Source organism: Podarcis liolepis, assembly GCF_965112155.1.
Source record: "Podarcis liolepis genome assembly, chromosome: 14".
NCBI classification, from domain to species: Eukaryota; Metazoa; Chordata; class Lepidosauria; order Squamata; family Lacertidae; genus Podarcis; species Podarcis liolepis.
In genome coordinates this window covers 40556902-40578428 of record NC_139569.1, presented here as the reverse complement: position 1 = coordinate 40578428, position 21527 = coordinate 40556902, and the positions used below count along the sequence as shown (strand labels likewise).

General features: G+C 43.0%; 2 protein-coding genes across 4 annotated transcripts in view; one reads left to right on the top strand and one right to left on the bottom strand.

Moving 5' to 3' along the window:
- The window catches only part of LOC310693470 (NAD(P) transhydrogenase, mitochondrial-like), a 963907-nt gene that overhangs the window by 703174 nt on the left and 239206 nt on the right, over positions 1–21527 (bottom strand). The window lies entirely within an intron of this gene.
- Positions 1–21527, top strand: part of GALK2 (galactokinase 2) — a 65688-nt gene that overhangs the window by 16552 nt on the left and 27609 nt on the right. For 2 of the 3 annotated variants that reach the window (XR_014519242.1, XM_083475891.1), the window contains exons 5-7: positions 174–320; positions 18448–18546; positions 20329–20481. Coding sequence is in view for 2 of the 3 variants with exons in the window: in XM_083475891.1 (XP_083332017.1) it covers positions 174–320; positions 18448–18546; positions 20329–20481 (399 nt within the window). In the remaining variant the exon portion in view is untranslated. The remainder of the gene's footprint in view (positions 1–173; positions 321–18447; positions 18547–20328; positions 20482–21527) is intronic. The other variant, XM_083475892.1, reaches the window with a different exon arrangement.

The following is a 21527-nucleotide window of genomic DNA, read 5'->3' as shown; positions in this document are numbered from 1 at the left end:
TCCATGGTAAGGTTGGTTCTGGAAATTGCCTCCAAATGTTATGTTGTGACTGCGAGAAACTATGCCAGTCCTGCCCCGGTGTTAATGTAAGAGCCATTCTTTGCTTATTCTATACTGAAAATGTGTGCCTGAGCTTATTGATTAATTTTAGTAATTCCCCCCTTGCTGTTTAGGATCATTTCAGTCTTGACAGTCCAAGTGGCATGAATTGCCTTGTAGAAGGAACCATCCCTCCAAGTTCTGGCCTCTCCAGTTCCAGTGCCTTGGTCTGCTGTGCAGGACTTGTGACCCTTATGGCAAATGGGAAGACTCTTCCAAAGGTACCGGATGGAAGGCGGGTTGGGGGAGGGGAGTACAATTTGTGAGAGACCATGTTAAAATTTAACATTGCTAAATTTCAGGCAGTGCTGGCTGGGGCTAGTGGGAGGTGTAGTCCGAAAACATCAGGAAGACATCAGGCTGGGGAAGGCTGATTTGTATGAACATTTAAAAAAGAAGCTCAGGATTGTTTTCACAATGACTTGTTGGATAGCTCATTGCAAAATGGAGCAAGTATTGTTGGCCATCTTCTGTCTAGCATGGAAACGCATGTTAAAGGTGCTGTAAAAAGGTAAAGGGACCCCTGACCATTAGGTCCAGTCGTGACCAACTCTGGGGTTGCGGCGCTCATCTTGCTTTATTGGCCGAGGGAGCCGGCGTACAGCTTCCGGGTCATGTGGCCAGCAGGACTAAGCTGCTTCTGGCGAACCAGAGCAGCGCGCGGAAATGCTGTTTACCTTCCCGTCGGAGCAGTACCTATTTATCTACTTGCACTTTGACATGCTTTCGAACTGCTAGGTTGGCAGGAGCAGGGACTGAGCAACAGGAGCTCACCCCGTTGCGGGGATTCAAACCGCCCACCTTCTGATCAGCAAGTCCTAGGCTCTGTGGTTTAACCCACAGCGCCACCCGCGTCCCTCCGAAAAGGTGCTATAGGGGATATATTTTAGCCTAGTCGAAGCCTCCTTACATAGCCTTGACTTTTGGTCTACTCTTTATAATTCTGGTAGTTTGATAACAACCAGACAATATCTGGGGCTGCCTCACAACATGCAGGAAAAGTAAGAAGTCAAGTTCAGCATAGGAAGCTGAATTGCATGCATTGTTCTTAGCAATTTATAGACTCCTAACTGAAGCCTGTTGCTGCAGACCACACCAAACACCAACTGCAGATGCTTGAATCTGCACTAAGAGCATTTCCTTGCACGTGCAATAACTTGCAAGGAGCCCTTTACTCAGGTGTTGTGCAGCAACATTGGGCTCTCAGGCATGTATTTTGTCAATGACCTGCTGTTTGGGCTTGGACCTTCTGTTGTAGATCCTCTTTAGGGCTGGGGATGACTTGACATTCCTCTCTGACTTAGTTGGTAGTTCCACTGCTAGAGATTTGTCAGAAGCCGACCTTGATGTACCTCCAGAGTGACCCCTGGAGGCAAGCCCAGGGAGGCCGCTCCAGGTTCACCAGTGCCAGATTTGGGGTGGGTGGGTTGTCTGCTCACCTGGGATCATCATTCATCAGGAAGCCTGGGTCAGAGCAAGTCAGAGCCCAGCGTGACAGTTTGACATCAGGATTCCAGCAGTAAGGTCACTCGGGTCACTCCCATTCATTGGTCCTGAATGTTTTCCCCTGTTCTCTTTTAAATTAACTATTGGCACCCTTAGGAGCTGTTCTTTGGCAATCCCTAGGAGCTGTTGATGGGTTTCCAAGAGGAGGAAAATATATCTGATATATAACCTGCTCCCCATACTTTAACATAATGAGATTGTGGACAGGGCTTCAGGGATCAAACCTTGAAAGTTCTGCATATTTAGCTTGGAAGAAGAAACCCACACCTTCTCAAAATATCCTGATCAGAAAAGTATTTTAACCCAAGCTTAGGGTAAGCATACTTAAGTCCTATGTCAGTGTGTTAATGATGCCGATTCAATACGGTTCTCCCTTTTCTGTACACTAAAGAGAATGAAGGAAGACTAAAAACAAAAAGCATTGTGTAGTTAAAACTCACATGAAACATTGACTCTGTTTTATTTTTAAAACAACAAACTTTTGTCTTTTGGAAGTAAATTCAGAAAACAGTTTATGCTGTGTCTGATTAATGTGTTTAGAAATCTGCATTGTCTCCACTTGCCCAGATTTTTTCTTTTTAAAGGTCATGCATGCACAGTGGTTTAGAGAAATCTTGGATACTGTCCAACCAGATACACAGTGCTAACCATTTTCAGCATTGAGGCAATATCTAGCTAACGTCGCATAGTGTTTAAGACAAGCGTGGGGAACTCTCTTCAGACAGAGGTCCGCATACCCACCTGAGCAGCCTTCTGGGGAGGCCATGCCAGTGGTGGGCAGTGGCAGAGGCAACTGTGGGCAAAGCAAATAATGTAAATTGTACCTTTGTGCAAAAGGCTGGTTTCTACACACATTCACACAACCCTCTCTATACTCCATCCAGGCAGCCAAGAGGTGTTGTCAGAGCCAGGCAGAAAAACTCAAGCACGGAATGAAGTAGGGATGGTGAGGGGTGTGGCTTGGGCAGAGTGGGTGTGGCTGTGACCTGGCAAGAGTCCCATGGACCGTATAGAGCAGGCATAGGCAAACTCTGGCCCTCCAGATGTTTGGGACAACAATTCCCATCATCCTGGCCACTGGTCCTGTTAGCTAGGGATGATGGGAATTGTAGTCCCAAACATCTGGGAGGGCTGGAGTTTGCCTATGCCTGGTATAGAGAATCCTGACTGGCTGCTTTTGCCTCCCAGGCAGGAGGTCTCTCACCCTAGGTTAAGATAGTGAGCTGTGAGGTGGGGAAGTTCAACTTTCATCTCTGCTACAAATTTACTGGGTATCCAAGCCAGTAGACCACTTTGGATGTAACCCTAAAATACGATTTAGTCTTCCACGAGTGAGCCTCAGTCTTTTGCACGCTCCTTCATTCGCTGTGGGGAGGAATTTGGAAGCATCTGCTTTTCAACTAACCAGAGTTCCCTGTTAGGTTCAACGTTGTTAATTTAAATCAAAGCATGGCCTTCAAGATGTTGAACTACAGCTCCCATTATCCCTGATTACTGGCCATGCTCTCTGGAACTGGTGGGAACTGGGGTCGAACAACATCTGAAGGGCTTCAGTTTCCCCATGCATGGTTTAAACTCTGCTAAGTGAGCAAGCAAAGATAATGGGGGACAAATTCATTTGGTTCATCTTTTAAGGTGAGCTTCCCAAATTTGCATTTTGCACAGCAATATGCAAACTAAAACACAGCTGTCATTTGAAATTAGCGCTTCTCCAAATTTTGCTGTTCAAATTTCCAACCAAATAATGCGTACAGAAATTTATATATTAGGAAAAGTAATGTACAAAAATTCATTCTGTTAAGGTATTTTGCATTGCAAAAATCACACGCAAAAATGCAATGCAAAATACATATCACATTTGTCAAAACTGTATAAATAGTGCATATGTTGGGAGATATATACACAAAAATGCATATGAATTTCTATATGGATGCTCTTTAAAATACAGAGAGGGAAGAGCATGGAAAGATTCCTCCGATACTCAATATCTCTCAGCCAGAACTTTGTTCTCTACTATGGAAATGGCAATACTTGCCTACTTTTCAAAGCTGCTGAAAGAAATATTGAGGACTTACCTGCAATATGCATTTAAAGCAGTGTAGTTCCATTTTAAAGAACCACAGCAAACCACACTTCCCAAGATTCTTTGCAGGAAACTATGATTGTTTAAATAGTGGTATCATAGTGCTTAGATAGATAGATAGATAGATAGATAGATAGATAGAGCAGACAGAGCTTGGGTTGGCTTGCTGGAATAAGAGCCATTAAGCTTGATTCTTGTTAGCTCCTATCAATGGGACAAAGTAAATAGTTTGTAGTACGTAGAGAAGGGGAGCCATTGCTCCTCACCTCAGACACTGGGGATTCCACTGGTGATTCCCTTTACTTTCCTCCAGGTAAGTCTACAGTTGCCAATCACAACAATGCAGGGACACTGTGACGAGAAATCTGCCCTCCACTCCTGACCCCAAATGCCCTAGCCTTAACTGACATGGGTCCTGAAGTGGAGGGTTAGTGCCCTGAGTGGCTCCACAATTGAGAGGACCCTCTGCAAAATGCCCCCCACCAGCACCACAGGCATATTTGTTAGTTGCGATAGCAGCATTCTCACTGAACCACCATTTAAAGTTCCCACAATGCTCTAGAGCAGGGATGGCCAACACCATGCCCTCCAGATGTTGTTAGACCGCATCATCCCTGACCATGTTGGTTGAGGCTGATGGGCATTGTAGCCCAACAACATCTGGAGAGCACAGCATTGGCTTCCCTTGCCCCAGAGCATTGAAGAAAGTTTAAATGGTAGCTTCCAGATCTAACCATTTGGGGCAAGGTCAGGGTGCTGGGGGCTTGGGAGCTGCTCAGGAATGCTATGAGCCAACACTGGGCCTGTGCTTCTGCGAGCAAAGTCCTTGCAATATACTTATCTCCCCCATCAGTTATGAGGATTGGCATTTTGCTAGCATTTAATAATGGATTGGACAAAAGGTTAGTGAGCAGACATGGAGCAACATTAATTTGAGTGATGGACTTAATGCAGTCAAATGCTTTCTGCTCTGCCTGGCACACACAGTTGGTTTGGTGGTGGTTGCTTTTAATTCACCAGTTGCTACATGATGAAAGAGTTACAGGGAAGGTGGCAGGCAAGATTTTAATGTACTATTCTAAGCCTGCTAAATATAGGAGTTCCCATCATTCAGAAATGGTTACTTTTTAAACAGAAAGGAAACCTGAATCCTTAAAAGAAATGTTTTGATTGTTGTACAGGACGGTTGTGAACATTTTCAAACATTTTTATCCTTCAAAAATTTAAAACAATGTTCTCATTTTTCAGTTTTGATTAAAATTATAATTATTTGGCATACTCAGAATAAGGGGGGGGTTAACTTTATAATTAAAATCATGTGTATGGTGCAGTTTAAGTCACACAAAGTGCTTGATAAATCCATTCTAGAAAATCCAAATGTTCAGTATAAAACTCCACCACATTAGGCATTTGTGGGTCTAATTTCTGCTAGTCAAGAAAATTCTGCTTTGTACTTAACAGTGTATATGCTACTCAGTTCTCATTGTCAATGTGTGCACATTTTCCAGCATTAGTTGCAAAAGGTGCACGTTGACTGGGCAACATACAAAAAACCCTGTCCATGTTTTCATTGTGCAAACTTTCCATGCATTCCTGAGCATGTGCCCAATCCACCCATATATATGCACATTCTCCACTCAACTCATGCTAACCACAAACATATATCAGGTTTTTGTGTGCGATAAAGTGCTTGCTGTTTCGAGAATATACCAAGCAATTGCCTGTCTCCCATTCACTCAAATTGTGCTATTTTTAAGAGGTTTTAAGACTTTCATGAGTGTAAAGATTTCTACAAGATTAGAATGCTGGATCTTTCATATACAATATAAATGATATTGTAAACCAGACTGAATTATTAAAGTCTGCAGGCAAATTGTGTAATTCAGAGCTGCTGGTTTTTAGCTTGCAAATGCAGTTTAGCCTTTCACTAATTTTCTAAAGGCCTTTTTGTATGTGAATTCAAAGATAAGCATACCCCCCCAGTGTAACGTTAGCTGGGCTTTAATTGGGTTAAATGCGTCTTCAGAACATGTTTGTGGATAGTTAGACACATTAAGTAGCCAGGATTGAGTGCAGTTTCCTGTTCTGGGTACACCCATTTCCAAACCAAGGTTTTCTTTGCATAATGTGTGGAATGGCCCTCTGTACTTTAGATGGCATGTCACAATAAAAATGTGTGAATTTTTGATACCTAAATGCAAACTTGTGTGTGTGTGTGTGTGTGTGTGTGTGTGTGTGTGTACTGTCAATTAAACCTTTTCTAAAATGTTAACATATCAAAATAGTTCTGTTGGGACATCTTGTCATACTCCAAGTTACTGGCACATAGCTTGTTTTCTGGTACACCACGATCCTTTTGTTCACCTAATGTAAAATCACATTCCTCTTGTTCTCTGTCAAATGTTAAATATACAGGGCTTTACCCAGTAGTCTCGTGGCTTCTTCTAAGTCTCCTTCCTTCATGGACCCTTTTGGACAATAGCTTGTAAGGAATACTAAGCCATGCACAATCTCTTTTTCCTGGACAGGTTTTTTATATGATAATTTGGCAAAAGGTGCTATGATTGGCTTGGAAGGCGAGAGCTTGGATGAAAGTAGGCCAGTCTGTCGGAAACAAGCCATAAGTATTTTAAGGAGAAACAAGAGTCCTTTACAGGAGAGTTGGGTAGAAAATAGATTAGGATCTACTAGTAGATCTTGTAGCTTGATTTGCATTAGATCAGAAAGGTTTCTGAAGCTTAATTGTTCAACAGTAGCGACTGAAAAAAGGCAAAGTCCTCCCTTCTAAATAAGGTTGCTAAATCTTCATTTGAGTTAGTTGATTCTGTCAAAAATTAAAAATTTCTCAGCAGGTATGAACAGTCAGTCTCAGCCTTCTGACCTTCCATTTTGCATGTCCCTCTGGTTTGTGTAATTGAGAGTTTTAGTGAAACAAAAAATAATAATCCCATAAGCCTGAGGTCTGCCCATTGCCTGCTGTGTGGGATTGTACCACATCATAATGCACAAGGAGGATGATAAATAAGAATGCACATAGCAGCAGGGTGAGGGGAGGAACACTGCATGTTAGAATGTACCTACCGTATTTTTTGCTCTAAAAGACTCACTTTTTCCCTCCTAAAAAGTAAGGTGAAATGTGTGTGCGTCTTATGGAGCGAATGCAGGCTGCGCAGCTATCCCAGAAGCCAGAACAGCAAGAGAGATTGCTGCTTTCACTGCACAGCGATCCGTCTTGCTGTTCTGGCTTCTGAGATGCAGAATATTTTTTTTCTTGTTTTCCTCCTCCAAAAACTAGGTGCGTCTTGTGGTCTGGTGCGTCTTATAGAGCGAAAAATACGGTACTTGCATAGCTGTCAACTTTCCCCTTTTCTTGCGAGGAATCCTATTCGGAATAAGGGAATTTCCCTTAAAAAAGGGAAAAGTTGACAGCTTGTCCAAAGCTGTTTTTCACTCTGAAACTGAAAATATTCAAGGAGGAGCAGTTTATAAATACTTCAAATAAATAATAATAAAGAATTAGAGAAATACTGAGTTGGCAGAGCCAGGTAGATTTTGGAGTGGAAAACTTGTCCAATTTTTGCACCAAGCCTACAATTAAAATCAAGAGGCATAGAATCACCAGAAGGTTGTGTACATGCTTCAGCTTATTCGAAACACCACTATCCTCAATATATGTTATATCACAGTCTTTTAAAGTGTTTGAGACAGCCGTTAGTGTTTGCCTTGTGGGCGGGTTAATGCATTCTTGCAGAATGTGGTGCTGTTCTTGATGATGTTGTTTTTCTCTGTTCTAATTAGATATTTTCTGATTAAATGTTATTTCACTGCATAAACATAAAAAGGCTGAACATGATATGTTGTATAACCCACCACTGATAAACATCCCCTGCTCATATTCTGCCAATCTGGAATTAATAGTTGCCAACTGATATGAACATCCGGATTGCATTTTCAAGGAGGGGGGTAAGAGTTTGGAGAACTAGCAATTCTGTATAGTGCTTGAAGTACTCTGGGAGCATCTGGGAATCTACAAGCCCCATGCCATGATTTCTCCACCCGTAGCCTTCTAAAACAGGTGCTAAGGGGATGTCACAAAAAGTAACGAGGTTGGGTCCTCTCTAGCCCCATTGTAGTTTGAGCATTACTTCTGCACCCCTGGCAGGGCACTCAGTAATATTTTGTTATTGGTTGTTTTAAGTGGTACCTGGTACCCATTTGGGCTGGTAGGGCGGAGGGCAGATAGCCTAGTAGCAGGTGGAGCCAAAACTGAGGATAGGCAAAGCCAACAATTTTCCAGATTTGCCCCCGTCCTCCACCCTGCGGAGTTCTGCAAGGGCAGCATTGAAGGTGAGGAGGAAGAGCAAAAATGTATAAGACAGGTACAAACATCTGCTGGAAATGTAAAGAAAAAGAAGGCACCTTTTAACATATGTGGTGGTCCTGTAAGGTAATACAGTGGTACCTCAGGTTACGTACGCTTCAGGTTACATACTCTTCAGGTTACAGACTCCACTAACCCAGAAATAGTACCTTGGGTTAAGAACTTTGCTTCAGGATGAGAACAGAAATCGTGCTCTGGCGGTGCGGCGGCAGCAGGAGGCCCCATTAGCTAAAGTGGTGCTTCAGGTTAAGAACAGTTTCAGGTTAAGAACGGACCTCCGGAACGAATTAAGTACTTAACCCGAGGTACCACTGTATAAGCATTATGGGAAATGGTTTATAATGAATTAAAAAAATGTTTAAAATAACTTTTATTTAAAAAAGCCAGAGGTTTTTCTATTAGGAATTGTAGTTGCTGAAATTCCAAGGGAGCAGAAAAGACTTTTTATGTATGCGATGACAGCTGCACGGGTGTTGTTAGCCCAGAGATGGCAAGAAGATAAAGTCCCTACCAGAGAAAAATGGCAAATTAAACTTTTGGACTAAGCTGAAATGGCGAAACTAGCTGGAAAGCTCAGGAACCAGGAAGACCAAAATTTTAATCAGGAATGGGGAAAAATTATAGTTTATCTTGGAGACCACTGTAAGCAGTTGAAAATACTAGCAGGATTGCAATAACACTTGTAACGTAACAAGAGCTATAGACACAATGGAGTTATAAAGAACATGGACTGTTGAAAAAAGATGCAGAAGAAAAGGTTTAACAACAGAACCCATGGAGGGGAAGGTGGGAAGTCTAGAGATTCGGAGGAGTCTTTTAATTGTGGGTGTGTAGTGGTATTATTATAATTTTATATTTGTAAAACCAAGTAAAAAAATTTTTTTGGGGGGGGAAGAGTGAGAGGAGGAAGCTGACAGGCAGTACCACCTCTGGACTGGCCGTAAGTAAGAAGGGAGGGTGGTGGGGGCTGGCTAAGGTGATGGGGCAGTGCTCCACTTGCCGTAATGGACTAACCTCCACTGGTTGCTTGGTTTAACGCACTTATACCTCACTGCTCAGAACAGCCGACACCACTTTCCCAAGTGGTTTTCCACTCATGCGGTTTATAGGACTAGGCCTGCTTAGCTGCAACATGTGCCTTATGTAATGTGCCAGTAGTGATGTATGGAAGTGAGAGCTGGACCATAAAGAAGGCTGATCGCTGAAGAATTGATACTTTTGAATTATGGTGCTGGAGGAGACTCTTGAGAGTCCCATGGACTGCAAGAAGATCAAACCTCTCTATTCTGAAGGAAATCAGCCCTGAGTGCTCACTGGAAGGACAGATCCTGAAGCTGAGGCTCCAATACTTTGGCCACCTCATGAGAAGAGAAGACTCCCTGGAAAAGACCCTGATGTTGGGAAAGGAGGGAACGACAGAGGACGAGATGGTTGGACAGTGTTCTCGAAGCTACAAACATGAGTCTGACCAAACTGCGGAAGGCAGTGGAAGACAGGAGTGCCTGGCGTGCTCTGGTCCATGGGGTCATGAAGAGTCGGACACGACTAAACAACAACAACAACAACAATGTGCCTTCAGACCATGATCTGGATTTCGTGGGAAGCAGCCTTTCATTAGCAGGGCACTTGCGGTTTTAGACAACGGGAGGTTAAAGATAGACGCTGCATTGTTGGGGGCAATGGCTGAACTTGTCTGTTTGTACAGTAGCCTATTATCAGGATGCATGTTCAAAGTGAGCTATATATGGGGTGCGTGAGCCGTTTCTGTTTGCATAATTAAAGAAAAGCAAGTTTGTTTATACTCGTCTCCAAGGCAGCTAATCTTTTTGGGAACATCCACAGAGATCTCTGATGTAGCTAACAGACATGATCAGTGCTATTTTTCTAAAAACAGAGGTGCCAGAACTCAACATGAACACCTCCCTTGTTCTCTTATAATGGCAATTGCGCCCACCTGAGAGGTGCTGGAACTGAGTTCCGGCAAGTTCCGGCTGGAAAAAAAGCCCTGGACATGATTGAGAAGAAATGTCAAGAAGACCCAGGGTATTAGAGGGAACAAGCAGACCGGTTGTTACAAGAGAAGTTAAGAGTAAAGAACTGACAGAAGCCACTAATGTGAGGGCCTTATATCTTTAGTTTAGAATATACTATCACATCTACTGTCTGCCAAAACAGGAGCAGATTGTGGCCGACAGGCATAATACCATCTTCTCATGTGGTATTTTTTTTTTTAAAGAAAAGGTCAATTATATGGTGATTTGCTTCTGATAACAGGCCGGGATAGCGGGAATCAGTAGTGTGATAAACGGATGGTTTTTTTTAAAAAACAACAACAGACATGTGCAGGCAGTTACTACATGGTAAAGGAAGTATGTCAAATCCCACAGATATTGTCTGAATAGAATACTCTGAGGTAAAGTCATGGTTTAAGAGTGATAATACTGCACAGATGTTATGTTTATCCTTTTGTGGTTGTTAGCGCCACATGGCGAAACGGCATTTAGAAGGCTCCAGAGAGACCACTTATGAGAAGACATGGTCCATCTCTTTTAACAGTTTGATTTTTTTCTCAAGGGGTTTCCACATGATGTGATTTTTTTACCACAGGGACCATGGCAGCGGTTGCTACCATTCTGAGAACATTCCAGATGGGGTTGCCCCAGCGAGTGTTTGCATGTGGGGTGGCGTTGTGGTTTCTCAGCATCCTGACTGTTAAATCGAGCTTCTGGGAAATGGTGATACTTTTCCCCACCTGCCCCCACCTCAGCAAGCACATCCACCATGACGGTTGTGTTGTGTGGAGTGTAGCCCTTTCATGACACCCTCCCCAACACACATAATGGGGAAAAAAATTTTTTAGTATTGTGTAGTAATCCAGTGTTGTAGTGCACTTCCCATGTGATTTTTTAAAATTATAAACATAAAATATACAGTCATGGTTATACATTCTAAAACATCACTTCTTACAGCTAAGACTAAGTGTATTTTGGCTAAATTGGGATGGTTGTTTAAGGCTTTCTTGTCCCCCACGGCCATTACGCACTGGATTTAGAACAAAAAAAATCCTGACTTGCTTCAAGCCAGAGTTCATAGTTACATCTGAACCAGGGAACTGTGGCTTAATGTCAGTTAACAGCCAGAAAAATAATTCAGGATGTCTAGCTTGGCTATGAAGGCCTCATCTTAGTCTTCTGAAGCCAGACATTTTACAGCCAGTAGTAACACAGGTTTCAAAAACTGCCGCCTGTGTTTATCTCAGGTGTACACTTTTGTCATTTTTTTTTTTCTCATGGAGGCGGAAGGTAAATTGATAAAAACAACTTTTCCCTGCAAATCTGTGCTTTAATTTTCTGTCACCTCTTTAAAGCCATAGTGAATTTTCCCTTTGCCAATGCATAGATTTTCTTCAGAAGTAAGTATCAGTGAATCCCTGTTGTTGCACTGTACAGTGGTGCCCCGCAAGACGAATGCCTCGCAAGACGGAAAACTCGCTAGACTCGTTTTGGAGGTGCTTCGCAAAATGAATTTCCTATGGGCTTGCTTCGCAAGACGACAATGTCTTGCGAGTTCCTGCGGGTTCCCCCCCCTTTTCTAAGCTGCTAAGCCGCTTATCAGCTGATCCGATCAGCCGATAAGCCGCTAAAAGCCGCTAATAGTGCTAATCCGCTAATCTGTCAATGGGCTTGCTTCGCAAGACAAAAAAACCGCTAGACGAAGAGAATCACAGAACGGATTCTTTTCGTCTTGCGAGGCACCACTGTATTCCTGTAAGTCTTGCTGTGCTGAGAAAATAAAAAAATTCCTTCCTGTAGCACTGTAGAATTTTTTTATTTTGACTATGGCAGACCAACACGGCTACCCATCTGTGCTGAGAAAGAGAATCACTATCAGCTTTTGCTCACTGAGTACATTCACTTATTGGGATATCTCAGTGGGTATGTCTGAGATATGAGCCTAATTGCCTCCTGTGTATGTCCAATTCCTTCCACGATAGTCTTCCACTTACTTGAGTGAAAGTTTTGTATTTTTGCACAAGCTGTTTCTTTCTTACTGCATCCATCATTGTTCTGCTGCTATCAGTAGAAAGACTCTGAAGCCGTAGGCACAGGTCTGTTCAATTTCAGAGTCTAACAGTCCATTATATCAAGGGAGACCTTGGGCTGTCTTGTGGCAAAGTTCTCCTGGATCTGCTAGTTCATCCTTGGTGGTCCTGCCAATCCTCCCATTTGTGCAAAAATAATAATAATGAACAAATGCTTGCAGCTCTAATAGAGAATGCACACCCATCACTTGCAGATGGGACTTTTGGCAGACTGGGACCAGCAAGGACCAAAAGCTCATCACAAGAGCAGAGAAAAAGATGGGGAGAATTGCACTGCTAAATGCTAACATGCTAGTTCTTGGGCTGATTCCACTGAATGGGTTCCGTGATGCAAGTTTCGTTTTCTCAAGTGATAGCTGAGTTTAAGCAGCAGTTCATCATAGGATGAGAAGTTACATAAGATGGGAAATGCCTGTATTTTGAGTTCTGTTAAGCAGTTTCTAGAAATTGGCAACCAATCTCCAGCTGTTTCTTGAAGCTGCTGTGGCAAAGGCTGCAATGCACATGAAAGGTTTTCTGCATTGCTTATGCATTGAATGCACAGTATTCAACCTGGTATGGGTACTATGGAAAAATCATCAAAATTTCAGGGGGAATGTACGCATAGAAAGAATTCACATGGGATAATCTTGTGGGACTGTACCACTTAAGATTGCCCATAGGCCTGTAGGGAGGGCCTCATATTTCAATATACAGGTACCGTATTTTTTGCTCTATAGGACGCACCCGACCATAGGACGCACCTTGTCTTAGAGGGGGAGAACAAGAAAAAAATATTCTCCCCCTCTCTGCTCAGCACCCCTTTAGCAAAGCGGGAGGAGAAACGGAGCCCCTTCCATTTCTCCTCCCGCTTGGCTGAAGGGGCGCTGCGCAGCTCTCCCTCTTTGCTGAAGCCAGGAGAGTCTTGCTCTCCCGGCTTCAGCAAAAGGAACCCAAAGCCTTTGGAGCGCAGCACGAGGTCCCGCTGCGCTCCAAAGGCTTCAGGGATAGCCACTGCGCTCCAAAGGCTTTAGGCGGCTATCCCTGAAGCCTGGAGAGCGAGAGGGGTCGGTGCGCACCGACCCCTCTCGCTCTCCAGGCTTCAGCGAAAGCAACACGTAGCCTCCGGAGCGTGGAGGGAGTGCTCCCTCTGCACTTCGGAGGCTTCACATTGCTATCGCTGAAGCCAAGGAGCCTGCATTCGCTCCATAGGACGCACACACATTTCCCCTTAATTTTTGGAGGGGGAAAAGTGCGTCCTATAGAGCGAAAAATACGGTACCTTTGTTTGCTATGGAAAAGGAGATGTTGGAAATAAGGTAGAACCCTGTTTTGTGTGCCATGCTTTTTTTTCTATATGCAGAGATTTAGGGGTGGGGGAGTTAGTTCATTTTACCCGGGGCAATGTTCATGCATATGGACCTTACCAACTGCTGTTTGAAGTGGTGCAGTCCCATGAAGGATTTTATTTTATTTTATTTTATTCTGTTTTCAGCCTTCAGCCTTCATTTTGTTTTTTAAAAACGGCTTCAGAAACTTCAGCTGAATGCTACAGCCAGATTATTGATCAGGACTTGGGTTTAGGGAGCATATGGCTCCCATTTTACAACTTCATTATCTACTGGTTCTGTTCCGAACCCAAATAAAAGTGGTGGTTATGTCTTGTAAAGCAGTAAATGGTTGGGGGCTGCCTGCCTTCTTGAATATAAACCTGCCCATGTTTTCAACTCTTTCCAAGAGACCTTTCTCTCTACCCAACCAACATCAGAAATGTGTTTGGTGGAAACTTGAGAAGTTTTCTCAGTTACTTCATCAAGCTCTGCAGTTCCCTCCCTGTGGAGGCCTAACTATCCTCCTCTCTGATGTCTTTCCACTGGGAGGTAAAGGCCATTTTTAAAAGACAGAATTTTGCCCTGGTAAGCTGCTCTGATTTTTCCGTTGCTGATTTTAGTTAACTTTAACTGCCCACTGCTTAACGTTTTCCTGTTTATTGATCCTAAAAATAAATGAATCATTCCTATAGCTTTCATGTTCATGCCACACAGAAGACCACAAAATTCTGCTCCCCCATCAAGCATTTTCAGAGCAGTCGTTAGCCATTTTACCATATACTCTGCTCACTGTTAACTGTGTCACCCTCAGAACAGAAACTGATATTTTGCTAAGGCCAAAGTTAGCACAAATACTTAACAGCTAATTAGCATGGCAATCTTTGCCCCTTGGTTATTCAACATGCAAATAGGTTTGAGATGAGAACTAGGATTGCCATCATGTAGCCCCCCATGCAGCAAGTTTACTTGGGGGAAATGTCCAAATAAATTTGCATATTTAATGGGAAACAAATTTCACTGGGTCTATGCCACAATGGAGAGGGGAGGGGGGAATCCATTTTTAAAGCATTTAAGTAAGTAAATTGTTGCAACCTTTTATTATTACCTTTAAATATATGTTGAGGTGGATATAGAGCAGAAATCTTGATGCTGAAAATAGTAAAATAATGTGCCACGTCTCTCCAGTTACTAAAAAGGGATTAGAACTATGTAATTCACCATTAGTATTTTGAGTTTACCCCCAAAGAGCATTCAAGTAAGAACAGTCACCTTTTGTCTTTTTATTAAAAACATCTGTTTAATCTGGACCACCAATAACGGGCCTCCAGCTCCGCTTGGAAGTCTCCTGGAAGGTTTATTCACATCAAACTCTGTGCATATTTTCAAGTTTGTTAATCCCTTTTTGACAGCTCTGTCCTCTCAACTTGGAGTTTATGAGGGAATTTACATGGCTTAAGGAGCACTGTGAGTAGAGTCTTATCAGTTTTCACTGCATTTGCAAGCTATCCGCCCTGATTAGGGCGCTCTGAGCTCACATTTTACAGCTTCGTCTGTTTCCAGTGCCTTTATGGAAACTGAACAAGTGGGCAGGCGTGCCCACATTCTTCGTTTCCAAATGCAATGAGTTACGGGCTTTATCTCACAGCCATGCCCTGGTTAATGTCATTTCTTTGGTAATTATCTAGCTTAAGGCCCCATGAAGCTGCGTAACCCTGCTGGAAGGAATACACACACACACATTCTTCCCTCTCTCCCCCCCCTCCCATGCTTGTGCTCCCGTTACCCTATACTTAGAACAGGGATAGCCAATATGGTCCCCTCCAGATGTTGTGGGGCTACAACTTCCCAAACGTGGGTCTCCAGCCATTTTGGACTACAGATTCTATCATCCCTTGCCAGCAGGACCAGTGCTCAGGAATGATGGGAATTGTAGTCCAAGAACAGATGAAAGAGGGAGAAGGTTGGGAGGAGGGGCTGGATGCTGAATAGGCAACAGGGTTTAGTGAGCAGGGAGAGCCGGTGACAGGGAGCAGTTCAGACTCCAAGGCTGAAGCAGAGGAGCGGGGTCAAGAGGCTGCAGAAGAATTCGGGGAGTCTCCCTTTCCTGCTGCAACAAGCTCCCCTCCCCCGGTCTCCAAGAATGCACATAATAATGAGGGCAGAACAGAGGTCAGAGGTGCGCAGATGCAGTTTGAGACTGCTTGGGAAACATCCAGGAGAGGAGGAGACTTAGAAAGGGTAGAAGAAGGCAGGGACTTTCAGTCCTGGCAACTGCTCAATAGGGGCAATACAGTGGTAGCTCGGGTTACATACACTTCAGGTTACAGATGCGTCAGGTTACAGACTCTGCTAACCCAGAAATAGTACCTCGGGTTGAGAACTTTGCTTCAGGATGCGAACAGAAATGATGTTCTGGCATTGCGGCAGCAGGAGGCCCCATTAGCTAAAGTGGTTCTTCAGGTTAAGAACAGTTTCAGGTTAAGAACGGACCTCTGGAACGAATTAAGTACTTAACCCGAGGTACCACTGTACCTGCTGGGATGGCATTTCCTTGAATAAAGAGTTAACCTCACTGACAATGGAGCCCTGCTTCTTTCATGTTGACCTGCAGCGGTGTAGCTAGCGCTCAGGTGCCTGGTGCAGCACGCGTGTCCCTCAGCTGGGGGCGGGGTGAGCTGCATGAAGCCTCTCCACCGCCTCCCCCTCAGTTGTGGGGCGGCTGAGGGAGAGGCGGTGGGCAGACGCAAGCCCCACGCTGCTGTTTCAGGCAGCTCAGAGCCTGCAGGTGCCCAAGCCAAAACGTCACTCCCAGGAGAGACGCGTGGCTCAGGCACGGTGCAGACCCCGTGGTAAGTGCCGGCCTCCGCAGTGTGGCGCCCAGTGCCAGCCGCATTTCGTAATGTTTCTTGACCGAACTAAAAAGTTTCGTGAGCCCATTAAAAAAAAAAAACAAAAAAAAAACCCTCCTATTTTTGTCATCCCCCTTCAGTGACGATACCCGGGATGGTCCACATCCACCGCACTCCCCTTCCCCTGCCACTGCTGACCTGCACCTGTCTCCAGCTCTGACACCATGTTTCTGAGGCTAATACAAGTTTAGCTATGTATATCTGAGTGGCACTAGCATTTCAACGGTCTTGTTGTCTCCCTGGAGATCTGATGTAAGATCAGTAGACTTTGGATATTTGTTGGAGTGTTTAAGCTGGGGGTAGGCAACGTGGTGCCCTCCAGATGTTGTTGGACCACCACTCCAATCATCCCTGACTATGACTAACTATGAAACAATTTCAGGGTCCTATATAGGTCCTACATAAGGCACCAAAGAGACAACCTGTTGGATGCCAGCTTATCTCCTCTTGATAGCAGTATCCTTCTGTGCGCTTCCAATGCACTCTCCAAATGTTGTTGGAATCCCATTTTGCACCAGCCCCAGCCATCATGGCCAGTGGTCAGGGATGATGGAAGTTATAATCCAGAAACATCTATAAGGCCACTGGTCTTGCATCTATGTTATTTATTTATTTATTTATTTACGGCTATTAGCCCATAAAATATGTACAAACATAAAAGGACAGAGGCATAAAAACCGATATATTCGGCACCAGAAGGAGAACATCACGATGCAAGGGTGGGTCATTGAGCAGAGCCAAATAACAGCTTGGGGCCCGGGGAGCTCCAAGGGACGGATCGCAGAAAAGTCTTGCATCTATACTCTAAGGACACCTGATGAAATAATGACACTCTGGGAATTTATTGGGCTACAGCTGCATCTCATAACCTCCATCCTGTTCTAGCAATATTTGAGGTGGACCTAAAGGTATGCCTGTATGGATGTCTCATGTACCTAAGGGAAGTGTCTAAAGGAAGTACAGAAATTAGGAGGTGTACCTGGAGATGTGAGGATTGGTGGGATCAGGAACCTAACCTGGGAATCTTAGGGTGTAAAGCTGGGATCCAGTTTTGTGAACTATTGTGGTCTTCAGGTGCAGACACTTTCAAGGTTGGCAATATTGGGCCTGCATTTGGCAAGCAGTAATATGCTCTTGGATTGGCCAAGGTTGACATAAATTGACTACTTCTTTTTAAAATAAAAAATATTTGGTTTTTCAGATTAAAGTTTTACAGTCAATTATCCAAAATACAACATAAAATCAAGATTACAAAGAATCTCCTGGACTTTCCTGCTCCCCTTTGTGGGTCCTATTGTTAATCATTTCTTCCTGCATCTTTTATAATAATCCAAATCTTTTACATCTCCATTATGCCCAAAATTCAACATTAAACTACAAGTGTTATTCCAATCCTGCTAACGATTTTAGCTGTTTGCAATGGTTTTTAAGATAAATTATAAATTTTCCCCACTCTTTATTAACATTTTGGTCTTCCTGATTTCTGATTCTTCCGGTCATTTTTGCCATTTGACCAAATTGACCGCTTTTCTTTGTCTGGTCAATGAAGCAGACTCTTCTGCTTGCTGCTATCTTCAGGCTCAAATTCCCATGCTACGTCATTGATACCAGCTACCCAGAGTTGGGGAATATATTATCCAAGTTGAAAATTGGGTACAGTTACCCATAGATAGCTCTAGCCTGGGGATAAGTGAAGAGAAGCAAAAAAGCAGCACCTTCTAAATGCAGACAGCTTTGAAAACCATACTGTCTTTGTGAGCATGCCAGAGGCAGAGCAATCCTGCTGCATATCAGAGGAGAAGTTTACAATTAGCAGTAAAAATATAGAATGCTTCATCTGAGGGAAAGCAGGGAGAAGGAGACCTAAGTATAGACTGACTGATACCAATGTAGAGATGGAGTGGCTTGGTATCAAATGTTTAGTCAACTGGTATGGAATGTGTGGGAAACTATAAAGACCTCAAAGGCATATCAACACCCCCCTGCCATTCGTTCAATTGTAAAGAATGTATGAGGGAACATCCTTGGTTTGTGTGCTGAGTTCTGTGTTTCCTCAGGTGGAGCTGGCTGAACTCTGCAGCAAGAGTGAGCGCTACATTGGCACAGAAGGAGGAGGCATGGACCAATCCATCTGCTTTCTTGCGGAAAAGGGAACTGTACGTACTGTCTGAGCACGAACTCAGTAGCCATTGTGTTACAACACAAGAAAGGGCTTTTAAAAAAAATAATATTTATTAGTTTTCCAACAAATTGAACACAACACCACAAAAAAAGAAAAAACATACAACAATACAATACAAAAAAAACCCCACTGCAAAACACTAACATACAACTAACAAAACAAAACAAAAACCATTTAAAACACAGTCCAATTTCAATATCTTATCTTTCTTTCACTAATTTCCACGACCTCCTCACACCTCCCTTTTTGTATTCCACTTCTATTAATTGTTTCAGCAATTCCTTTCCATCTTCCTCTGTTTTCTATCCTATAATTGTCTTAACACATTCTAACCTTATTTTTCCCTTTAATGCTCTGTTAATCTATTTATACTTAATTCCTTATAACATTTCTACTAAAGCCATATAACTTCATTCCAACATTTTTCTAACATTCATTAATTTTACAGTATTTCTGTAAATAGTCTTTTAACTTTTTCCAGTCTTCTTCCACCGACTCTTCTCCCTGGTCTCGGATTCTGCCAGTCATTTCCGCCAATTCCATGTAGTCCATCAACTTCATCTGCCATTCTTCCCTGGTGGGTAAAGAAAGGGCTTTTGTTAACTGTGCTGATGAATGACGCACAAATGGTGGATCCAGGGCTAACTCCACAAGTCAGGGGTGCATTCACACCCACATGCGAGGTAGGGAGGGCAATCAACTTGGATGGATTTAAAAGAAGTTTAGACAAATTCATGAAGAATAGGTCCATCTGTGGCTACTAACCCTGATGGCTAACTTTCTGCTTCCATTGTCAGAGGCAATATTCTTCTAAATTCCAGTTGTTGGAAACTGCAGGAGGGGAGAGGGCTGTTGTGTTCAGATCCTTCTTGTAGACTTCCCATGGGCATCTGATTGGCTACTGTGAGAACAGAATGCTGAACAGAATAGGCCTTTGGCCTGATCCTGCGGGGCTCTTCTTTATGTCATTATGAATACAGTGGTACTTTGGGTTACATACGCTTCAGGTTACAGACGCTTCAGGTTAAAGACTCCGCTAACCCAGAAGTAGTACCTCAGGTTAAGAACTTTACTTCAGGATGAGAACAGAAATTGCGCAGTTGCGGCAGCAGGAGGCCCCATTAGCTAAAGTGGTACCTCAGATTAAGAACAGTTTCAGGTTAAGAACAGACCTCCAGAACGAATTAAGTTCTTAACCCGAGGTACCACTGTACATACCTGCACAGGGAAGCATGCTATCAATGCAGAGATATATAACGTTAAAGTGTGGCACATCTGTTACTTATAACAACATTCGTTGTTTCCTTTCGGGAAAGTAATCATACCTTTGTTAAAAATTAGTGCAGCTGCCAGGGGCAAGGCAAAACTGCTCCCAGGGCCAGGGCTGACCTTTGGTCAGCTAGAGTTATTAACTCTTTTAAAAAATTGATCTCATTGAAAGATAACTATTAAAAATGCATTTCCAAATTAAAAAGAGGTTCAAGTTTGATAAGAAGAAGGCGGAGGAAGAGGAAGAGGAGGAGTTTATTATTTATACCCCGCCCCAGCAAAATATAAAAACATAATAAAATGTCAAACATAAAAAACTTAACTTAACTTGGTTGTCTTTTCGCTGCTGGTTTATGCTCACTGCTCCAAATGGGGTGGGGGGGGGGAGAGAGTCTGCAGGTAAATGATGTGTGATTTATTCATCTTAACTGTTGTGCTGCCTACTAGTCAAAATAACTCTCTACTATTTATTTTTTTCTTTCCATAGGCCAAGCTGATACAGTTCAATCCCCTTAGGGCTACTGATGTGAGGCTTCCAGAGGGAGTAGCTTTCCTTATTGCCAACAGTTGCGTTGAAATGAACAAGGCAGCGACTTCTCATTTTAATATTAGGGTGATGGAGTGTCGTCTGGCTGCAAAGGTACTGCATGGCTTTCATCAAACCCTAATGAAACCATCATCCAAATATGTGCTGGCTGCAACTCTTTCCACTCTACCAGTTGTTGCTTTATTTTAACACCAGGTCAGGTGCTGCCTCAAAGGGCATGTTTATCTCTCCAGGGTCTGGATTCAGGCCATATATACATGACGGATGGAAGAGAGGGATGGAATTTAGCCCTTAATGTGTGTGTTTCCATTTGGGTAGCATAGCACTAAAAAGGAGTCTGCCCAGGAAGGGCAAAATAAATTATCTTTGTCAAAGCTGATCTCACTTAATGAGAGAGCGCAATCTAATTAATCCCAGGAATATAAAACAAAATGCTTTAATAGCAATGTATTCATTCTTAAAACAAGGAAAGGAAATGGAAATCCATACATTTAAATTCATGAAATAGCATTCCATTTATTTGTATCTTATTGAAGATTGGATTTTATGCACCTGATAAGCTGTAGAAAGTAGCACTCTCCTCAAGCTTGGATTCAAATTATTCCATTCAAATTATTTCATCCAAAGCAACCACTTTACCACATACACAAGTTACAGCAAGCCATACTCAGATAATTGGTTACCAACACACACACCCCACAAACACATTTTCCTGTGATGAAAGGCGGTATACAAATTTAAAAATAAATAAATAAATAAAACTTATACACTCAGTTGATTGTTGAGTGAGTCAGCAAGTTATAAACTTACTTAATGACAAGGTGACCTTCAGAGACTTTGCTCCTTGAGAATCAACTTACGTGTCTGTGGTCAAGTTCAGGCATAACACTAAGCCATTGTTTAGAGCAAATCCCACTTTGCTCAGTTCAGGTATCATGGGTAAATGTGGTTTAATTCTAAAGTTAAATCTTTCAAACTCCTTGTGCTCTCCAAGAAGAATGAGAACAAGCCTTGTTCCCATAACATTATGATTGGTTAAAACAAACTGGGATCGAATCTTGGTTTGATATCCTAGTTTGTTAACTGGTCACCTTTACAGCAGATAAGAGTAGTTCAATCTGGGGAGAAGGGCAGGATGT